This window comes from Triturus cristatus, chromosome 4_1 (assembly GCF_964204655.1).
Source record: "Triturus cristatus chromosome 4_1, aTriCri1.1, whole genome shotgun sequence".
Classification (NCBI taxonomy): Eukaryota; Metazoa; Chordata; class Amphibia; order Caudata; family Salamandridae; genus Triturus; species Triturus cristatus.
This window is the reverse complement of record NC_140585.1, coordinates 635220847-635244265: the sequence shown is the minus strand read 5'-3', so window position 1 is coordinate 635244265 and position 23419 is coordinate 635220847. Positions and strand designations below refer to the sequence as shown.

General features: G+C 42.8%; 1 protein-coding gene across 1 annotated transcript in view; it reads left to right on the top strand.

Moving 5' to 3' along the window:
- Positions 1–1251: 1251 nt before the first annotated feature.
- The window catches only part of LOC146855314 (opsin-VA-like), a 249924-nt gene continuing 227756 nt past the window's right edge, over positions 1252–23419 (top strand). The window contains exon 1 of the mRNA XM_085650589.1: positions 1252–1594. Within this exon, the coding sequence (XP_085506715.1) occupies positions 1267–1594 (328 nt within the window). The 5' untranslated portion in view covers positions 1252–1266. The remainder of the gene's footprint in view (positions 1595–23419) is intronic.

The following is a 23419-nucleotide window of genomic DNA, read 5'->3' as shown; positions in this document are numbered from 1 at the left end:
AGTTTTATGTAATGAAGTACAGTTTGGAAAAAATATGTTGCCATCAAATAACCTACTTTTGCTGATCACTTTTTCTTTTTTATAAAATATATCAGAAGAAAGAAATGTTAGTTTTCATTTTTCTTGTTTAAAGTTGTAATTATGTTCAGTGACCTGCGTTGCAGCCAGTCTGCTGGCTCTGGCATTGTGATGTCAGAAGTCAACTGTAAAAACGTATTACAGTTGAGCGGCTATGCCATTTCTTTATTACAGGTGACTAGAGACCTCCCATTTGCAGGCAGCCATGTATTATAAATAAATAAAATCAATGATAACGCTTAGCCTGAGTGGGAAGGGGATGTTCAATAGGTCAAAGTAGCACAAGTGATTGGTTTAGGAATGAGGACTGGGACCTACTCAGCCTCCGCACTCTCAAGTTAGAGACTCCAGGCACTTATGTGTCACTTGGTGACGGATTTTTTCTGGGTTCTGTGTTGTTGGGATTTTTTTTTTAAAACACCACAAGATCCTAGAGGGCACCTTTTACACGAAGGAATGAGAACGGTCTCGGGGATGACGAGCGCCACCTCTCTACCCGTTGCGACCCAGTCAGTCTTTCCCAGTTAGACGAAATTATCATTTGAATATTTAACTATTATGTAGAAAAATATCGAGTGCCACAGGTCCCACATTAACCCTTGTGTGAATTGTGAAATGTCACGGGCATGACGGTTGCTGAAATACCAAGTTTTCGGCAATCATTTAAATTCTCCGCAACGAACAGGCATGCTTCCTTCTCAGGCCTTCTGAAAATGAACATCGATGGAGTCCTCACAGGCAGGCTCGACAACATAAGTTCAAAGATCGAGAAAGCCCATTCCTTGAGAAACGCTGTTCCATTAGTGACGTTCACTGGGAGGACAATTAAAAGCGAATTAGGCGCGTAACCAAAGCAATATATCATATGGTACACGGTAAACAACATGTATGGTGCCATACATGCTAATGCATCTGGGTTGCAACCAGTCATGCCTCGTGAGTCTGCAGTTTTAGAGCTAATCCTATTAGGATATTTGGAAGTGAAACAAGGTAGATAAAATCACTAACCCAGCTCCCAGAAGCATCTGCTGCTCTAATCCTAAAAGCAATTTAAATTATCTCTCACTTCGGCCATTTTGCACAAATGAAAATTAAGACAATGCGCAGCCGCCGCGCAGTTATAAAGCACGCGGACTGATTATTATACAGAACCAGGAAAGGTATCATTCGAAACTGCCTCAAATCACCATGGGGAACAGCACTGCTGCTTCACCTCTGGACCAGAACTTCACTCTGCCACTCGAGCTTCTCTCAAGGCCGGGCTACAGCATTTTAGCATTTTTGATGTTTCTGAACGCTATTTTTTCAATCTTTAACAATGTTTTAGTTATCGTTGTGACCCTGAAAAACCCACGACTTCGGAATCCGATCAATATTTTCATTTTAAACTTGTCCCTTTCGGATCTTATGATTGGGATCTGCGGCACCTCCGTTTCCATAGCCACAAATTATCACGGCTATTTCCACCTCGGAGAAAAGTTCTGTGTCTTCCAAGGCTTTGCCGTCAACTACTTTGGTAAGCTGCAATGCCACTAAGAAACTATTTGGCCTACGCGCAAAAGGGCATAGGTATACAATTATCCACTTTGCAAATTCCTTTGCAAATTAATGTCCTCCGTTTCTTACAGAATTGCCTTTTTGCCCTTGTGCACTCTTTTAGTTAGTTGTTTTCTACAGTTACTTACTGTGTGTGCAATTTGCAGATATACGCGTTGTGCAGTCTCCTAATAATTCATGTGTAGCTCTGATTGTAATGGTTATGTATAGCTCGTTTGAGACTATTCTGCTAAATGTTTGTCTGTGAAGGTGGAATAGAACAATTTCATGTACAATCCCAGTCCAAAAGATTAAAACAGTCCAAAAATAGTATGGAAAGATTTCATGTGGTGAAATTTGTGGAAACAAATGATTGTAAATGCCAAATCCTTTACCTACCTAATATATTCATAGATACCTACTCATATATGAGAAATGCGGACTGTCTTTAGTAAACATTTATGAACCCAGAGGATTGGACACTCTGAAACCGAAGTCCAACCTATATGTGATTGATTTAATAAGAATGGATATTGCTTATAGATTTGGCGATCAATTATTTTTATTGGACCGTGTTTGCATTTTCCCATGTTCTCTCTTGTTTTTGAATTTTTGTCGAAGTATTGATGTTTTTGGTTTGTTTTTGAGCCAGGTTTTTTTTAAAAGTACTGTGCAAATTAGAAAAGAAGTTGCTCCTTGGTATTGGTTGGGTTTTCATGCAGTTGGCACCTTGTGCTATAGATATAAGTTGTGAAATACATTACGAGGTCTTTTGAGAACATTTTTCAGTAATAGAAGCTACTTATGTTCAATGAAACCATCCTGAGCTACTAATTTTATTAGAGTTGTTACAATTACTATTTCAAACAAGAGCACATTAGTGGCCAACCTATGCAACATTACCATTAGTGATCACCTCAGTGTAGTAATGTAAAAAAGGCGTTGTGGTTTTAGAATGTCTCTATATGGGTAATATATAACAGCGATGGGTGTAATGCTCTTTCCACCAAAGCAATAATATTAGTAATACTTCTCCCCTACACTGCATGTTCGTCATTCAAGCAAAATCCTTGGTGTATTTTTTATCTCACATTTACACTATTTGTTGCAGTCAACCTGAAGTGTATTTCAACTAGGTCAAACGGTAATGAAATAATGGGCTAAACTATTTGCACACCAATATTCCCCAATTGGAAACTTTGAGGGTAATTGAGGAACTTTTATTTGAACAGGATTGGCAATATCAAACCCCTAGACCATTCATTTTACATCTGGCCGAATTGGCACTCACAAAAAATTTCTTTGACTATAAAGGCATTTTTTATTTACAAACCCATGGAACTTCTATGGGTAGTGCATTCGCGCCGAGTCTGGCGGGGTAATATGTTTCTTTTTTTGAGGAGAAATATGTTTTTAATATTGACAATCCGTGGATACAGAACATCCGTGTCTGGAAACGGTTCATAGATGACGTCCTCCTGATTTGGAAGGGCAATGAAACATCTATAAAGGAGTATCTGGATTGGTTGAACACACAGAACCCATTCCTCCATTTCACTATGACTTTCACTAGGGAAGAGCTTCCATTCTTGGTTTTAGTCATTTATCCTGCTGAAGGAAAATTGTCTACGAGAGTTCACCACAAAGCTACGGATAAAAATGGATTGCTTCATTTTGGGAGTTTTCATCCCAAATCACTTAGATTTCGCGACTTCGCAGAAATTGTTCTGAGATTGAGAAATTCAGGCAAGAGGCTTATGCCCTGACTGAAAAACTCAGAGATAGAGGTTATCCTAGGAGAGTGGTGAGTAGGGCACAAAAAAGATCTTATAATTGCCAGAGAGAGGTACTTTTGGAAAAGTCAGAAAGATCAGCCAATAAGAATACAATATGTGTCACTACATTTAATACATCGTCTACGGCGATCAAACGCATTATTTTGAAGCATTGGCGCATTTTGAATTCAAGTGGCTTAAGGCTTGAAAAACCCTTATTCTCCTTCAGACGAGGTCAGAATATTAGAGATCAACTAGTTCACTCCCGAACTCACAAGATTACTCGAGGGGCTCCTCAAGCGAGTGGTACTCCTGTACCAGTTACGGGCCACACACGGTGTGGATCATGTGATGTCTGTAAACTAAAAAGAAACACCAAAGAAGTGGAGGTTGGATTGCATTACCCGTGGCAACAGAGAGTACATACCAATTGTAATTTCTCTAATGTTATTTACATCATTAAATGCCCGTGCAATCTAATCTACGTAGGGATGACGTGTAGAAAAGTTAAAGTGAGGATTATGGAACATAGGAGCAACATCCGATGTGCCAGAACAAATACACGATTTACGACACACTATGCGGAATGTAAACATACAGTGGATGAGATATATTGGACGGTGTTGGACAAACCAGTTTTTCCAGCTTCAGTGAGAGAGGTAGCGCATGCACTCTTTGTACATGAACAAAAATGGGTATATCGCATTGGTAGTCATATTGTAGGGCTGAATGACGATATACCCTGGTTGGCTCTGGGCAAGAAGTAATATGTGAGGACGCAGATCCAATCTGCCTCGGAGATGGGGGTACTGTTGAGTGAACAAGCACATAGTTAGAATGAATATCCTTCTACACCACTGGTGTGTTTAATTAGACATCATCACGTATTGGTCGGTGGGCGGTCCTACTAAGCGCTTAAGATTGCTACTGACAGGGATTTATATTAAAGGATTTTTTTCTTCCTTGATATATCTTTTAATATAGATTAGAAAGTGCTTTTGAAAAAAAATTTTGGGAGCACTTGTACATGTTGGCGCTAGAAGTAGGAATCGCTAATATGGCCTATCTAATGGTTGAGCTTATCATGGGCGGAGAAAGGCTCCATGATATGGATTAGAACTCTGGCAGTCCCGATGCGGGCGAGCGCTCTAGTGTTTTTTGAGCTACACCACGCAGCGCGGTTACGTAATGATCACGTGACCGGTAGTAACAGATGTAAGCAGCAGAGGAGAGACACTCGGTGCTTCTACGCGGCACCGAGAGAGACTGATTTTTTCGAGCAGCGCACCACCCTTGACGAAGTAAGGTACAAGGGGAATACCAATGGGGGGTGAGGGCAACCCATTTAAAGATACGATGCTCTTTATTAATGTTGGATGAAGTAAGGGTTAAAATACCCATTGGTTGCTAATTTACTTTTCACGGGATACGTGAGTGACGGATGGTAGTGATTTTTACACTATGGAATGAATTTTGGAAATACGATTGTGTGGAAGTTTGGTCCTTGATTCCATATGTCTTAAAATTGGGCATACGATTGCGACTTTCGAAGTAGGGGTACAGATAGACGGAGGCATATCTGTGTTCTTTGAAGAGAATATGGACATAGAATAACGCTTGACTAGGTATGTGTGGCATTGCTCCGGTTATACTGGAGCTTTATGTTTGATAGGATGAATAGTAAGTTTACTACTATGTTTTAATATTTGTCCCCACAGTGTGTGACTACAGGGGGTCGCCCTCTTCTCCTCTGCCTGTTCAAGCGTTTTTTTCTAATAAACTTGGTAAGAGGATGTGGGTAATGGATTAATTAAAAAAGATCAGAATTTGGCCCGGTGTTGGAAGGTGTTTTGCACGCTTTGTTCACTCGTGTTTGTTTGGCTAGCACATTATGCAAATGGCATCTGGTGTGAGGTTCACATGAATTATGTGAGACACATCAGGATGAGAGCTAGTAATGCTCTGTTCCGCTGGGGTGAGTGATGATACCCCTCAGTATTTGGAACATTTGAAGTCGTACCTATTGGGTTATGTGTAGATGTATGCGTTCTGGGGAGAGCACATTGATAAACTTGTGAATTTATGTGGTGTTGGTAAAATGTGACTGTGGAGTGGAGTTTATTATTTTTATTTCTTCTTTTTCTTCTTTTTTTCGCAGTTGAAGAGTAAAGTTACCAACTAAAACAATTCTCCAGTGGAGTCAGAACCCCAACTGGGGAGTGTATAAGGGGTAATTAGGATAAGAGCATAGGGATCCGTATAGTCCTGATGAAAGCTGGCTAAAGATGCTATAACCAGCTGAAACATGTTGACCTCTATGCAGACGGGGGGGGGGTGGTGAGTACATAATTAACTCATACCACCATCACCCGTATACCTATTAGTCCTGACGAGGGAATCTAGAAATAAAATTGTCATACAGATATCCCTCAGTTAGTTGTAATATTATTAGTTTCTGCACACTTTTCAGGATCCTTTCTTATTTTTGTATGTTTTTATCATTGCTGTATTGTCTACCCCTCCCTATTGCTCCGTCTCTAGCGTTGGTCTGCGCAGAGACGTTAGTAGCAGCCCTATGATGAAGCATGCCACAATTTATTGTGGGTGAGGGGAGTTTTTACAAGTATAATGTGCTCCCCTGGCGTATAACGTCTAACAAACGGGAACGACAGTTGACTTACCCTACCTCTTTTATGTGTTGTGACTTGATACATGAGGAGGATGAGGTAGGGTGTATCCTTCTCCCCCTCCGTTGTTAGTTTGTGTGGTACATAAACTATTTGATACAAGACAATACAACTATTTAACTTTGTAGTAAGGAATGTAGAGATTTAGATAAAATACCATTTGCATTGTTAGAAAAATATGTCTGTAAAAGAGAGAGACTATTGAGGTTGTTCTCTATAAGGTTCACCTGACAATTCAAACTTCTCACTTACAAATACAAAGCCCTACACAACACAGGACAAGAATACCTGAGCAACTGCATACATTTTCACCAACCCACCAAACACCTACCCTCTGCCTCACTTCCACTCTTGCACATTCCCCGCATCCACAAAGCAAAACTGGAGGTTGTTTATTCTCCTACATTGCACCAAATACATGGAACAACCTCCCTTAACACATCAGAGCCTCCTCCTCACTTCCTTAGTTCAGCAAGAAGCTGAAGACCAGGCTCTTTCTAAAAGCACCCTGGGACCTCACGCCTACACACCTGGCCAGGCACCTGGATACCCTCTCGGGTAATTAGTGTGCTATACAAATCAATATAATACAACATAACAATGGGCACTAAATGAGAATGATCAGATTTTGTTTCACTTTTACAAATAGAACATTGATTAAAGCATGAACAAGTGTAAAGCTGTGCAGAGTGGTTTGATGTTATCATTATGATTTCACACAAACCTATAAAATAATTTCATTATTTCACAGGGAGCTGCAAAATACTTTCCATATTTCATGACTACCTGTGAAATATGTTTTTATACTACTGCATTTATGCATGTATATTTCACAGAGTTGAGTTAGCAAAAGAGGCTGTATAGTTAACTTTAAGGTTCAGTTTCCATTGAAAAGCTCTAAGATGCCGCCTTTAAAGGAAGCACACCCTTGAGGCAATGAAATTGACACAATGAAACTAACACCTTAAACTGAAATAATTTAAGCCTACAGGGCCAGATCCTGTGGCCCTCAAGACTAACAAGTATCCACTGCGTTCAGGTTCTGAAACATCGTTCTTGCTTTTGATTTTATGGTCATTTATCAGTGACATAACACAGACCATCTGTAAATTCAACCTCACTTCCATTACTGATCTCATAACGGAAGTAAGGGAGGTCGGTCTAAAATTTCAGACAATCGGGTTGAAGTCATAGAGAGAGGACAAAACAATTAAAAACAAGATGGATGCATAGAACCTAAGTGATGCTGAACTGAATGAACAGCTCATCAAACATGAGACGATGTCTGGACCCATATTACCCACCACACTCACTGTGTATGAGAAGTTCAAACATATGCTGAATCAGGGTCTGCCAATGCCACAGGCAAGGCAGAATGGGAATGGAGATATTGAGACATGTGTTTCAGACAGAGAAGAAGAATATATCATTTGAGGTAGAGTTTTGATTCTTTGAAACAATGAATGAACTTGACAAGCTAAATTTACTGACGGACTGGAATATATATTTACCTTGAAAAAGTGGTCTTTCACCTCAAAACGTGTGTTGACTGTATGGTGTATATGATAAACTGAATATTGATATATTGAATGAAAAATAAATACTGGAGTACAACATCTTTGATTTCAATTCTGAAATGCATTTATTGGAGTCATTTCCCTTTAACTCTGGTCACCCGTAGCAGGTTGAGCATTGGACCCCCATGCCTCAATTCTACAGCCACTAAAGGCCATGCCCAAACAGGATTGGTCCGCGCCCATTCCCAGTGCACCCTGTCAAAAGTCTTGTGAAGCATTGGTTGGTCACTCGCAACAGAATGGGCACACAGGAGAATGTGCACGTTTCCTAAGACTATACCTAGACCTGGGAAAAGTTCTAACTTCTGTTGGAAGAAAATAACTCACTCAAGAACTCAATGACTCCTGGATCCTGCTGCACCCAAAGATAGGAACTTATCTTCATAAATCAAGTTGTCAACCTCCTAATTGTCTGCTTCAGGAACATAAAAAGAAGAAAGACTCCAGACTCCAAGAGGACTCAGCTGACTTGCAGGAGACCTGGTGCCCTTCAGAACTAGGGACTGAAGGACAGGCCAGAAGCAACTGTCCTAGCAGCTGGAGAAAAGTGGTACTTTTCACCTCCAAAGGACTGGGACAAGATGCTGATGCTTGTCAAGGGAGGTCACAAACAAGGTGGACAAGAAAGCTACGTTTGTCCCACTGAAAGGTATTGGCTTTTATCACACTGAAAATGGGTTCAGCGCATCCACAAGGTTAAGGTATCAACTTCAAGTTTGTGGACCCCTGCCTGGTTACAGCTTCCAGCTTCCAGCCTTGCCATGCTGGAGGGTTTTGAGAACCAAAAAATGACAAAGTCCAAAGATAAAAACTTGGACTGTGGCAAGGTGGAAAATTCATCTGACCAATGAAGCACCCTAGGGGGCAGCTCTATCCCACTCCAAACTTTTAGTTCCAAAACCAATAGTTTTAGTGGGAGCTCAACGATAATGTATCCGACTTTGAAAGCAGAACACTGACCAAGGACTTGGACCTTGCCACGCTGGCAGATTTTGACTCCACTCCATTGCAGTCAGCATAACATTGCACCCAGGTACTGGTCAACTGTGAACCGTTGTTTTTCCACTGTGCTTTACTTTTCCAGGTGCTTTTTAGCTTTCAAATCCCTAATTCCCATTTTCCAGTTTTAATTATCTTGGCGGCATTTTGCTCATTAAAATGGTCTCTATTTTTCAAATCTGTACGGTAATTGTATTTTGTTGTTTTCTTGAGCTAGAGATTGTTGGTACTGCTTGGAGTTAACATGCATTTTCCTACGGAATGCCTACTCAAGTGAACAATAAATTATACTATATGATAGGAGAACAAGAGAAGAGATTCCACCTCAGAAATGTGTAGTTTAATTCATGCAAAATTTTCATATTGAAGGTTAGAGATTAATTTTATTTTTTACAACATACATGAGGTTTGGCAAATCAAATAATATAATTGGATTGGAACTCAATGTAAACAATGATGTATCTAGTTTATAAATTTGTCATAGGATAAAAGAAACATATGCACTATTTAGAATATTACTGTAGACAATATTATATTGGAGCTATGACTATTTCAAATCCTGGTTAAAACTTGAAATAAGTTGAGTGCATAAAATCCTGGAATCACTTATCAAATTGTGACATTTTGGCTTCATACAGTGAGTTAGACTTTAAGTTCAGATGTAAGCACTCATGAAAAGTATTACTGAAGAGGCTGTACGTTGTAAGCGGAAAATGTTTAGGAGAAGTCATTCTAGATTTTATATCTGAATTATTGTGGTGTTTTTACTTACATTGTGCAAAACTATCCTCATAACCAGTATATTTAATCCAAGAAATATTAGAAGCCACTTCTTAGCAACTAACAATCTACAAATTGATAAACTCAAGGTGAGCAAAATATATAAATACATGACTTTGTATTAACAAGAAAGTTCGAAATATTGCACATTACATCTATTAAATGTAAGTTTTATTTGAAGAAGAGCAAGAGGGTTACTAGTTATAATCGTGCACAGCTATACATTGATGCAATTTAGTCCGCTGATATTTATAAATCGGTTCACTGATAGAATATCGACATACAAATTATCTCCTCACAGAAATATTGTGACGAAAATATCAATGTAAAACATATCAACATCCTATATTTATAATGGTAAGTACAAAAATATACCCAAAAATATTGATGTCATTAATATAGATGCAGTACATGTCGTTTTTGAATATATATAAAATAAAATAATAAATATGAAATATATTAAATAGTAACATTAATTAAAATATATATATTCAATATATATTTGAACAAATATAACAAGTTAACTTAATTTAAAAAAAGTTACACAAATATATAATAATTCATATATATATATATCCACTGAAAAAACCATAGGTTTCAGGCACGTTATAGTTAGGAATTAGCATTTAAAAAAACCTTAGAAATTCACTGAAGAAACCATAGGTTTCAGGGGCATTATAGTTAGCTGGACTTTTCACTCGTACAAAACCATTGAAATTCCCCTGTTATAGTTAATTCAGCTAACTATAACTCGCGCACCCGCAATGCACTGCTGATGACGTCACATATTACATCACTCATGACATGGTCAGTGACATCACTGATGACATCTCAAATGACATCACTGATGACATCACTGATGACATCATCCAGTGAATGTGTGTTTTTCTGAAAATTACATATGTTTTAGATATGTATATCTCAAGGTCGATGGAAGAATAAATGGGTATATAAGTGTCTAAATGGATGATTTATTTTTGAAAAATTGATTGTATAACTGACTGATTAAGTGTATCTTAGTGAATACATGGCTTAGTGAATAATGTTTAAATATGAAAATATCTGTATCAGTCTCTCACTTTGTGTATAAGTGGCTGCATGGGTTGGTGAGTAGCTACATGAGTGTCTATATAGGTTATTAGTTGTTTTTTTGAGTATCAGTATGAGTGTCTGAGTGTCTGTATGGTTCGGTGGGGGGTATTACGTAGTGCATAGGTGTATGAATGAGTGACTCACTGTTTGTATGTGTTGAAGACAGCATGTGTGCAGGACTGTATGGGTGGATGAGTGTGTACATGGGTGTGTTAGTGAGTGAATGACTGTCTCAATAGTGTCTTTATGAGTACCTACATATGTTTTAAACTAGTATATGTGACTATTGGTGTATATAAGTGAGTATATGTGAGAGTGAGAGATTGGAATAGTTCCTGCATGAATAAGTATGTGTTTCTATAAGTGATTGTTTAAAAGACTAAGTATGTGTAAGTTTCTGTAGAAGTAAGTTTGGTGGTGTGTGTATAACTGTATATGCAAGTAAATGGATGTTTGATTCTTTATTAGCATGAGTGACTATGTGTGTGAGTAACTCTATGGATGAGTGGCATTGTGTAACAGGATGTATAGGTGTATGAGTACATATGATGAGTGAGTACATGTATGAGTGACTGTATAGGACTGTTGGTAAATGAGTGGATGCGTATGTGGATCTTAGAATTACTGAATAGGTTGTTGTAACTGGTATTGGTATGTCCATTGTTTTGAAAATTGTAGTTTCTATTTTTGAATGTGTGTATCAAAGGTTATATTAGGCGGAGAGGAGGTCTGCCACTCTATCACAAGGATGATGTCATCAGTAATGTCATCAGTGATGTCCTTTGAGATGTCATCAGTGATGTCATGAGTGATGTCACTGACCATGTCATGAGTGATGTAATATGTGACGTCATCAGCACTGCATTGCGGGTGCGCGAGTTATAGTTAGCTGAACTAACTATAACGGGGGAATTTCAATGGTTTTGTACGAGTGAAAAGTCCAGCTAACTATAATGCCCCTGAAACCTGTGGTTTCTTCAGTGAATTTCTAAGGTTTTTTAAATGCTAATTCCTAACTATAACGTGCCTGAAACCTATGGTTTTTTCAGTGAATTTCAAAGGTTTTTTTAAATGCTAATTTCTAACTATGCCTACAGAGATAGGACATGTGAAGAAAGAAGAAAAAACACACAGAAAGAAAAAAAAGAGATGCAGAAAGAAGCAACAGAAGTCCTGAAAGACGGAGAAAAGTGCAGGTAGAAGGATAACGTGCAGAAAGAACAAACAGAAGAGCAGAAAGAAGCCTCAACTTTTTCAGACGGATACTGGTGGTAACTGAGTCTGACTAACCAGTCCTAGAGCCAGTGCTATGTTAAAAGACACTCAGAATACAGTGAAAACACCTACATACACTAGGGAACACTATGCGTTGCGGTCCCCCTGTGATTAGCATGACCTCCTCTGTAAGCCCCTAGTATATAATAGGGCAGGGGATTAAAACTACCTCTTAAAACGCACCACAGGGCGTGTTTGCACACGTCACCTCAGGCCCCGTCCCCTCCCTTCCCCACTGTGTACACACACCCTGTGGCCGTTTTAAGTTGGGAGATTAAGTTCATTTGAATCCTGAGGGTCCCTAGGGCCCAACTAGCCCACTAGGTACCTCCAGTAAGCGCCACAGAGCTGCGTTGCAGAGATGTGTAAAAAGGGGCACGGCCTAGACCACCTCTCTGCAACGCAGCGCAGTGGCGCTTACTGGAAGCACCTGGTGGGCTAGTTGGCCCCCAGGGTCCCTCAGGAGTGAAGGGGAATTATTTCCCCAACTTAAAACACGCCACAGGGCGTGTTTGCACACGTTAACTCAGGCCCGGTCCCCTCCCTTCACCACTGTGTAAACACGCCCTGTGGCCGTTTTTAGTTGGGAGATTAAGTTCATTTGAATCCTGAGGGTCCCTAGGGCCCAACTAGCCCACTAGGTACCTCCAGTAAGCGCCACAGAGCTGCGTTGCAGATAGGTGTAAAAAGTGGCACGGCCTGGACCACCTCTCTGCAACGCAGCTCAGTGGCGCTTACTGGAAGCACCTGGTGGGCTAGTTAGCCCCCAGGGGCCCTCAGGATTGAAGGGGAATTTTTTCCCCAACTTAAAATGCGCCATAGGGCGTGTTGCACACTTCACCTCAGGCCCCGTCCCCTCCCTTCCTCACTGTGTAAACACGCCCTGTGGCCGTTTTAAGTTGGGAGATTAAGTCCCCTTGAATCCTGAGGGTCCCTAGGGGCAAAATAACCCACTAGGTACGTCCAGTAAATGCCATTGCAGAGAGGTGTAAAAAGGGGCACGGCCTGCACTACCTCTCTGCAACGCAGAGCAGTGGCGCTTACTGGAAGCACCTGGTGGGCTAGTTGGCCCCCAGGGTCCCTCAGGATTGAAAGGGAATTATTTCCCCAACTTAAAACGCGCCACAGGGCGTGTTTGCACATGTCACCTCAGGCCGCGTCCCCTACTTTCACCATTGTGTAAACGCGCCCTGTGGCCGTTCTAAGTTGAGAGATTAAGTCCCCTTGAATCCTCAGGGTCCCTAGGGTCAAACTAGCCCACTAGGTACCTCCAGTAAGCGCCACAGAGCTGCGTTGCAGAGAGATGTAAAAAGGGGCACGGCCTAGACCACCTCTCTACAACGCAGCGCAGTGGCGCTTACTGGAAGCACCTGGTGGGCTAGTTGGCCCCCAGGGTCCCTCAGGATTGAAGGGGAATTATTTCCCCAACTTAAAACACGCCACAGGGCGTGTTTGCACACGTTAACTCGGACCCATCACCTCCCTTCACCATTGTGTAAACGCGCCCTGTGGCCGTTCTAAGTTGAGAGATTAAGTCCCCTTGAATCCTAAGGGTCCCTAGGGTCAAACTAGCCCACTAGGTACCTCCAGTAAGCGCCACAGAGCTGTGTTGCATAGAGGTGTAAAAAGGGGCGTGGCCTTAGAACACCTGTCTGCAACGCAGCTCCCTGGCGCATACTGGAGATACCTGTTGGGCTAGTTGGCCCTCAAGGACCCTCAGTATTGAAGGGGAAATAATTCCCCAACATACAACTGGCCAGGAGGCGCGTTTGCAGAGTGCTGCAAGGAGGGGGCGTGGCCTCCGGCGCGATGCCAGTCTTTTATTTATTTATTTATTTTTAAGAAGGAGGGCTGTGTGGCCCCCCTTTTTTTCTAATTTATTGGCCCTGGGGACCCCATCCCCCAGGGCCTGCACCCTAATGTTTGTTGTTGAAAAAAATAAATTTGGCCCTCCCAAGGCCTTAATCAGCCCAGGGGACCCAAACCCCGGGTCATGGCCTTTTTTTTTTTTTATTCTTTAGGAGGGGGGCTGCGTTGCCCCCCTCCTCAGGCCACTTATGGCCCTGGGTCACCAACCCCCGGGGCCGACCTTTGTTCTTTATTATTTAAAAAATATATATATTTATAGAAACACCTAGGACATGCTGGACAAACCGTATGTACCTATCACCATGACGATTTGAGTGATATTCATGAAAAGGCGACTATGCATACAATGAATCCACTTGGAATGTATTTACACCACTAGTGAAGCTCTGACGTGTCTGACGCCCTACCGTGCCTAATCCCGGCGCCCCCGCCGGTGGGTACTCTCCAAGTAGACACCCTTGTCGTTTATTTATACAAACATGGGTAGCTATTGACGGGCACATTTAATACACATACACACCAAGCCTTTAAAGGTGATTCGACAAAAATTTTACCAAACTATGCAAGAAACCCCCCTCACGGTTAATAAAACACACATCCACCGCCGGATGTGTAATACTTTTTATTTTACTCTCTGGAAAGGAGACAAACCTCACTTGAGAGTCACAGCGTGCTCCTGGCTGAGCCCAATGCTGTGTTACACCCACCAGTGCCCGCCGAGTGCCACACACCTCTGTGTTGTATTCCACCAGCTAGTGCGTATGCTATGACACTCTCTAGCCCATCTGCACTGTAACACCACCCCGTGAATATGTCATGCCACACTTGCCTTCGCACGGGTTATATTGCCCCATCTAACGTGCCTTCCTCGATGACTATGTTATAATGCACATAGCTATGCCATACATATTACAATCTGGGATCCATATCTTTGTCACAGTGCATATGCAACGTTACACTCTCCAGCACATATTTTATATTACAACTTTAGAGACTAGTTAGGTTACACAACACTACCCTGTGCATATTACACTTCAAGGCGTATATCGCATAGCACGCTCTAGTGTCTGTGCTATCTCGCGCTCTCCAATGAATCTGTCATTGCGCACAATGTATTGCATATTATATTTCATGCCCCGGTTCATCTTATATCACACTTTTTGGTGCATAGTTTATACCATATACTATATCTAATCGTGCTCTCAGGACTATGTTCTATATAACACTGCGTCCACCTACCCTTTTCACGGGCATTACATTTTGCGATGGGGGTGGAGGGTCAGGGGGTGTTTCTGCCAAGTGAGCCCGGAGTCACAGTCACAAACTTCCTGAATAAAAGTGAGATTATGCTGCATACTTGTTCATATTTTAAGTAGTTCGCACAGACACACATTTTAAAAACAAATAACGTTCCTAATACCCACCTTCTCTGAACAGTTAGCTTGCTGCCCCATCCACCTCATCCCTATCCTCTGTTGTAAATGTAAATGTAAATGTCAAGGTTCTTATAGAGCGCACTCTCACCAGACGGACACCTTGCGGTGTCGCCTTTGCGGTTTCCTGGCGCCGATACTCATACCGCTGTGGAACCCCTCCTGGCTTTCCCTGTGAAGTGTCCACTCCTGGGCACCCCCAGGGTGAAGCCAGGCATCCTTAGCGCTGTTGGGGCCGGTGTGGAGGCTAAGCAAGCTATTGCCCAGAGTTGCAGCGTGGGGCCCGTGATTAGAATAGTCACCGAGGCGAGAATAGACAGGTCCGAGGAAATTGAGCCCGAGCCCCGCCGAGGCAGGAATCAAACCCTGGTCCCTGGCCAGAACTCTGCTTCAGGGTCTGCCGCTCTAACCATTGAGCCACACTCCCTGTTGTCTGAATCCATGGACTAGCCTCCTCCCTCCTGCCATGCATGGTCTGATGTGCTGCCACTGCCCTCCATTTGGCATGATGTACCAGTCCACTCCTCCTGCCCTCCATTGCCCAATTCTATGGCCCATCATTGACCTCCTGCTTAGCCTCTGTGCTTAGCTTTCTGCCCCTATTCTCCTTCCCCCTGCCCTCCAATGTCTTTGTGCATGCCCCTGCTCCATCCTTTTTGCCCACCACGTTCCATAGACCTGCCACTCCTATCTACTCTGAGTGTTCTGTTGAGCTGCCACTCCCTTCCCACCTGCCTAGCATTGTCAGACGACTGTAACCTGTCCCTGCCACCTACACCCTGCCTGTCCACTTGCCATGCCTCTATCCCCTTCCTCCTGTCCTCCATGGTCCATTTTACTGCCACACCCTTCTGCCCTCCCTGGTCTGTTGTGCTACAACTGCTGCTCCTGCCTGCCCCGCGCGGTCTGTTGTGAGGCCCCTTCCCCTGAACTCTCTTGTCTGTGCCCAGGTCCTGACCATCCCTTCTATCCTCCATGGTCCTTTGTGCATGCCCCTGCACCCTCCTTCTTGCCCATCATAGCCATTGTGCTGCCACTAACCCTCCCGCTTGCCATGCATGGTCTTCTGTGCTGCCATTGCCCCTCCCACCTTCCCTGTGTGGTCAGCTAGCTGCCCCTGACCCTCTCCCACCTTCCCTCCATGGTATGTGTGTATGCCATCATAGTCTCATTGTTGCTCTCCATGGTGTGTCTTGTTTCTAGTGCCCTTCCTGTCTGACCTCCATGGTCATCTTGCTGCTCCTGCCCTTCCCCCAGCCCTCTGTTTCCATGTGCAGACCCCTATTCCCTCCCTCCTGGCTTGTCTGTTCCATTGTAATGCCCCTGATCCATCCCTCCTGCCCTTTATGGTCTGTTATGCTGCAGCTTTCTCTCCTGTCTGTCCATTATGGTCAGCTAGCTACCATTGCCGCTTTCCCCTCTGTTCTCTGTTGTCCATGTGCATGGTTCTGTCCCCTCCCTATTGCTTGCTATGGATTGTTGTGCTGCACTCCCGTCCCGCATGCCCTGTGTGGTGTATTGTGCTGCTGCAAACCCTGATGCCTGCCCTGTAGGGTCAGTTTGGTGGACCTCTCCATGTCCCTCCTGTCCTCTGTTATCCGAGTCCATGTCCCTGCCCCAATTTCTCCTGCCTACCATGATCCAATGTACCATACTTGTGAACATTTTGAACTTGGTAAGAGGGAGATTTTGAAAAAAACTGGGGTATTGATTTTCCCCTTTGAGTTACATTGAAAAAGAGGAGATTGTAGACAGGAGACAGACCAAATAAAGCCCATTTGAGCTTAAAAACATTGGACATTTCCTGGCTGAAACGTCTCTGTTGGCATGTATGGTTGTACTACCACTGCCTCTTCCTTCTGCCCACAATGGTCTATTATATTGCCACAGCCTCTCTTGCCAGTCCTGTATTGTTGGTTTGTTGCCCCTGCCCCCCTTTCCACTGCCCTCCATAGTCTGTTGTGCTGCCACTGCCCTTCCTGCCTGCCCAGTGTGGTCAAATTGTTGCCTCCGCACTCTCCTACCTGCCTTCAATTTTCAGAGTCCGTGCCCCTGGCCTCTGCCTCTCAATAGTATCCCAATGAACAACTAGATTGCTAACATTCTATATTTATTACAAAAGTGTGGAACGCCTGACATCATCTTGATGTAATCAAAACTGTAATACCTAGAGCATTTCCTTTAGAAATTACATATATGAGAGGGTCTTATTTGCATCAAAATGATGGTTAGTGCTCTAAAAAACTAAAATGAGGACATATTTTCTGAGTTTTCAAATAGCGACAAAGAACTTTTAAATTATTTGTAATCTTTATGTTTTTTTATCCAGTTGACCACTTGATTAAATGTTGCACCTAGGGGAGAGGATGTGGTGTTACTTCCAGAGCTGCAGACTTTGCAACTGGGGAACCAGGTTGGAGTTTCTGCTTCAGCTCAACATTCTGTGATTCTGGTCAAATCACTTAATCTCACCATGTCTACAACCAAAATGAATTTGATCTTGTGTGATGTAACGAATGCTCATGTAAAGCACTCCAACACCTGACAAGTCTGCACTATATACAACTGCAAATACACAAAAAATAAGTGTTTTGCACACTTCTGTCATTGGGCTACATGTGGGCTACATCTGGGTGATATTTGTGCTGCATTTGGTCTCTTTTGTCTCTGGTGGCCATCTTGGGAGATTTATTTGTTATGAAGTTTCCTAATTTCCTCATTTACTGCAGTCTCATCAGTAGGAAATGCTTTCAGTTTTTTACTTTGATTCCATCAAGAAGGTATTCAGATATGTCACACATTTGCCATAAATTCTGAATGTTAGCACTCTAGTCGCTTATTAGATCACTGTAGTAAAGCTGCTGCTCACCACGGAAGTCTGCTGCTGGTATTAAAAGGGCATGTTTCAGTCTGAATATCAGAATTTTTTAATGAAATAGAAGAGGATTTGAGAAGTCACTCAAACTGTGCCCTAATTTTTCTTTCTGCAGCACTAATCATACTTTCTATGGCAAAATGAACCCCCTCATATTGTTCCTTTTTAAATTAAATGTTTTAAGAGTTACCACTTTTTTCCAATCAAGATGGCTTCAGGTGTGCAATACGTTTGTCATAAGTAGGACTGTTAGCACTCTAGTTGTACTTTAGAACACTCTGGGAAGCTGCAGTAGAACACAAAAAAATCAACTGACAGTCTCTGCCCTTGTTGGATGTACATGTTTTACTGAGAATGTCAGACTTCATTCTCACATGACTGAGAAAGATAATGTGAATTTACAGAAAATATGCTCTCAGTTTAGCTTATAGATCACCTTCCAAACCTCTGTGGGAAAAGCATGTGAAAAAAGTTTTCTCTCAAACATGATTCATGATATCACAGCGGAAGGCTTTTTCACATGGTAAAATCACCTTAGAACACACCACAATTCCTAAAATGAGTATGATACCATCAACAAATGATTTATAATGTAACTAAAGTCTTAAAACCTTCTATTAACTGCAATGCTTTTTAATGAGGTGCTATTATGTATATTGGTCCCAAGATGGCTGCCAACACTTCTTGGATGAAGTACTGACAGCCAATCAGATCTCACGATGAGATGTGTGGTTAGGCTCCGCCCAGATATATCTATATTTTTAACTCTACTTTTCTCAGGAACTACTGAACGGATTTACACCATTTAAGCAAAAGGCACGAGTCTGAACTGAGGACTGCCTCTTTGCCAAATTTGGTGCAATTCCGTTCAGCAGTTCGGGCTGTAGCTGCGTCAACAGGTCCTATGGGAAAATGCATGGGGAAAACGTGTTTTGGGACCCCCCTTTTTTCTCGGCCACCGCTTGACGAATCACCGTGAAATTTTCAGGATAGGAGCAAAGATTCGTCAATCGGCGCCACCGTTACTCCAAATAGAATATTGCGGATTTCCTATGGAAAATAGGTCCTAACTATAACTGCCTACTGGCGACTGCCAGTAGGTAATATATATATATATATCTACTTAAAAGCCAATTGTTAAACCAATAATTTTAATTTATTTTATCATTTCAACATTTTCAAATAATATAAAAATTTAACAAAAAAAATATTTACATGCACATAGCAATACCATTAAGGCCCTTATTACGATGATGGTTGGAAAGAACGTCCGACGGATGCAGCAATGGTGCCTGGTGTTTTAAGCACAAGGCATTGACGGGAGTTGTGGTCAAGTCAGACACCATGCACCTGTGCCAGCCATCTTGCAAATACACTTCTAGTCACTGTCAGGTACCCATAGGCCCAGATGAGCTGGTTGGGCTAGGTGGCAGGAGTAGTGTTTGCTATCACTACATCCACTGTCATCATTTTTCAGTCCTGGATCCTCCATCGGTGGTACCTGCTGGTCTACTTCATCCTCAATTAGAGTTATGTTCTTGCGAATTGCTAAGTAGTGTAGCATGCAGCAAGCCACAATTATCTGGCACACATTTTCTGGAGCATATTGGAGGGCTGCTCCCATCTACTCCAGACAACGGGATCTTGACTTCAGGAGGCCAATAGTCTGCTCCACTATCCGACTAGTCTGGCCATTGGCCTCATTAAAGCATACTTCTGATGGGGTGACTGGTTGCGCAGTGGTGTCAGTAGTCATGGCTGGTCGGGGTATCCAGAGTCTCCTACAGTGAGCATAGAAAAGAGTTCAGTTGTCAAACATTATATTCCTATCTGACATACAAACATCACAAACTACAACATTCATATACAACATCACCTACCAATAAGCCAGGCTCGTTCAGGTTGCAGTTGACTCATCAAATGTGGGATGATGCTGGTACGCAGGAAATATGCACAGTGTGCAGACCCCTGAAATCTGGCACAGACGTGTGAAATGCACGTCAGGCAAACACACCACCTGGACATTGATGAAGTGGAAGTGTTTCCTGTTGCGATACACCTGTTCATTGGCCTGTGGTGGTATCAACGCAACATGAGTGCCATCAATTGCTCCAATTACATGGGGTATTCATCCAAAAGCATAAAAATCACCCTTGATGGTGACCAAGTCTCCATGTTTTAGAAACTTTATCTAGTGGTCCATGTATCGGGTCAATGCCTGCAACACATCACGAAGAACATTACTAAACATGGGCTGGGACATTCCACCCGATGTTGCCTCTGTATATGTTCTCGTAGCAAAGAAATGCAGTGCTGCCATCACCTTTACATTGGGAGTTAGTGCTGTTGGATAGGTGCGCTGAGGCCGCAAATAAGGTGCCAACTTCTGGCACAAATCATCGATTGATGCCCTTGTAAGATGGTATTTTTTTATTATATCTCTATCTTCCATTGTTTGTAGGTCTGCAAAGAGCCTGAACACAGGAGGCTGTCTACCTGCTCCTCCTTGATACCTATGTTTAGAGTGTATACACAGTTGGTGTCAGTTCACTATGTACCAAGCAACATGCACTTAGACAAACAGCAAAGAGCAATTGACCACACATAACACTCCATGTCAGTGAAAAACAGATTTCACGGATCAATATTATTATTAGATACATATCACAGCATCCATGTCATTGCTAAACGTGTAAAGCATGTTTGATGACACAGTAATGATAGTGCTGTAATGTAATTTTCACTAGTGTCAGTTGTTGTTCATGCAAAATCAAGCAGGACATACTCCAGAACTCACAAGCCAAGAAGCCTAGACTTATGCTTGTGACATCAATTATATAGTTCATCTGTACACACAATAGGATCCTGTAATGCATTACATCTTGGACACCACATACATCTTGGGTATCACAATGCAATATATGCACACTAATGTCACATGGTGGATACAGTCATGTTTACATTCCACATAACAATTACATACACAAAACATTTACAATGAAGTAGTGTCATATAATGCTGTTGTACGCTTAAGTGTTGCGCAAAAAGATGTCATAAAAACTCACATATTAGAGCAAAGTGTCTGTAGGCTGCTTTATGTTAGAGTGTAGTCATTCCTCTGGGAATGTAGTATCCAGGACTTCATACACACGCCCTTTCCACCTGCACATCACACAGACCGCACACTGGGTCACACTGCCTTGTATTGCAGTGACTAGGTGTAATCTGTAATTGAAATGCCCCTGAGACACATATTGACTGATATAAATCCTAAAGACCAAAATGGAGTAGGCTTTTTCCTGCTGGTATTCACCTCCCAATCAGTGTGTCAAGTGCCTCTCAAGGTTAGGTCATCATGGGAGTGAGTGCATTACAGTTAGATGCCCCTTTCACAAGAAATATGTTGCATCCAGGCATGGAATATCACAAACTCACAACATTGACAAAAGTGTTTGCACCGCAGACCCATTTTTTGAAGTTCGCGGTAGGCGATTCCAAATTAATCAGACACAGCCATAGGCTGTTAGTTGTTATGGTGACAGTTGTGGATCTCGGATTGTGTCCACCTTGCGTGCAAACTGACGCGGTATCCTCATATTAGTCATGTGTCATAGTTACTCGTGGACAGCGGATAATTTTTAAATTGCACGGTAGGCGTGGTGTCAGTAATCAATGAAATGCATTGAACAAGTTCGGAAAATGTGACCAACGCGGACCTATCGCTTTGGCCGCCTGGACTGAAGACCGCCTATCCAGTCTAGATATGTCTTGCGGTTTCCAAAAGAGTTTGTTTACCTTCGCTAACTGCATTGTTTTGGGATCTCCCTGCTGCTGTCCACATCCTCTGGGATCTACAATGTCTCAATGTACAGGAAGCAGGGTCCCGGCCTTCACAGCTGAGGAACTCAAGATGCTGGTTGACACTGTCCTTCCCCTGCACAGACAGCTATATGGCACACCAGAGGAGCAGGTGAGTGATGATCAGACAGCATTGTTAGTTTACATTTACAATAATCATGCCCATCTGGCATTAGTAATCATAGAGACAGCCATTTAAACCTGTTTCTAAACCTTGCAAAGTGTGTATGCAACCGTTCTGGCCAAGTACACTGCTGTAGATGTGTATGTACTGGTTATAACAATTATATCATTGTTCTCATGGGAAAGAGTCCTCATTGACCACAGATAAAGTGCTGAGAATAACACTATGCTAACTTTTAGATTGTTTTGGCAAGCTGTTCATGACCTATGTGCACAAGTATTTGTATATGTACATGTTGCATGTGAACTAAGGGCCTGTCACTATGTCATCCTTACAGGTCAACTCCTGTCAGAAGGACTAGCTGTGTCTTAACTGAGGTGGCGAAGTGAGCTAAAGAATGAGGATGGATTCAACCCAGATCTGTGACTGGGGGTGAGTGTCTGAAAAGTGTTAGTGCTCCGTCCATCATCTCCTTGTGCTTGCTTTGGTCGCCCTAAGTTTGCAGGGTATGCCCAGATGTGGGTCCCTTGCTCACTTTGCCACTCGATCCAAGCTAGCCTGGCTGATAAAGGGTGTTATCCAGAAACAGGTCCCAGGATGCTTGTTTCCGGTTCAGGGAAGACCTGGCTTGACAGTTCAGGCTAGGCGGTTCGCCTAAGGCACAGGGTCAGGACTGATTTGCATATAGCTGTGTCTGAACTGATGTGGAGAAGTGAGCTAAAGAATGAGGATAGATTCAAGCCAGATCTGCGACTGGAGGTGAGTGTCTGAAAAGTTTCAGTGCTCCGTCCATCATCTCCTTGTGTCTGCTTTGTTTTCCCTAAGTTGGCAGGGATTGCCCAAATGTGGGTCCATTGCTCACTTTGCCACTGGATTCAAGCTAGCCTAGCTGATGAAGGGTGTTACCCAGAAACCGGTCCCCGGATGCTTGTTTCCGGTTCAGAAAAGACCTGGCTTGGCAGTTCGGGCTAGACTGTTCCCATGAGGCACAGGGCCAAGACTGATGGTGGCGAAGTGAGCTAAAGAATGAGGATGGATTCAACCCAGATCTGTGACGGGGGTGAGTCTCTGAAAAGTTTCCTTGCTCCGTCCATCATCTCCTTGTGTTTGCAAGTATTTGTATATGCACATGTTGCATGTGAACTAAGGGCCTGTCACCATGTCATCCTTACAGGTCAACTCCTGTCAGAAGGTCTACCTGTGGAGGACCATCGCCCAGAAGGTGCGCTCCATGGGGTCACATTTCGGTACAGTGCCCACTGCAGGAAAGGGTGGCAGGACTTGAGAGGCTGGATCAAGAAGATCACTTAAGTGGACTGGACTCTTCAGCTTGGCCTGTGACCTCTGGGCAGGAGGGGTGTGCACCACACCCTGACCCCCTAATGCCACGCGTCTTGGCAGTGGTCTCACCTGACAAAGATAGGCAGTTGAGAGCCAGACAGTAGCAAGGGGAGTGAGTAT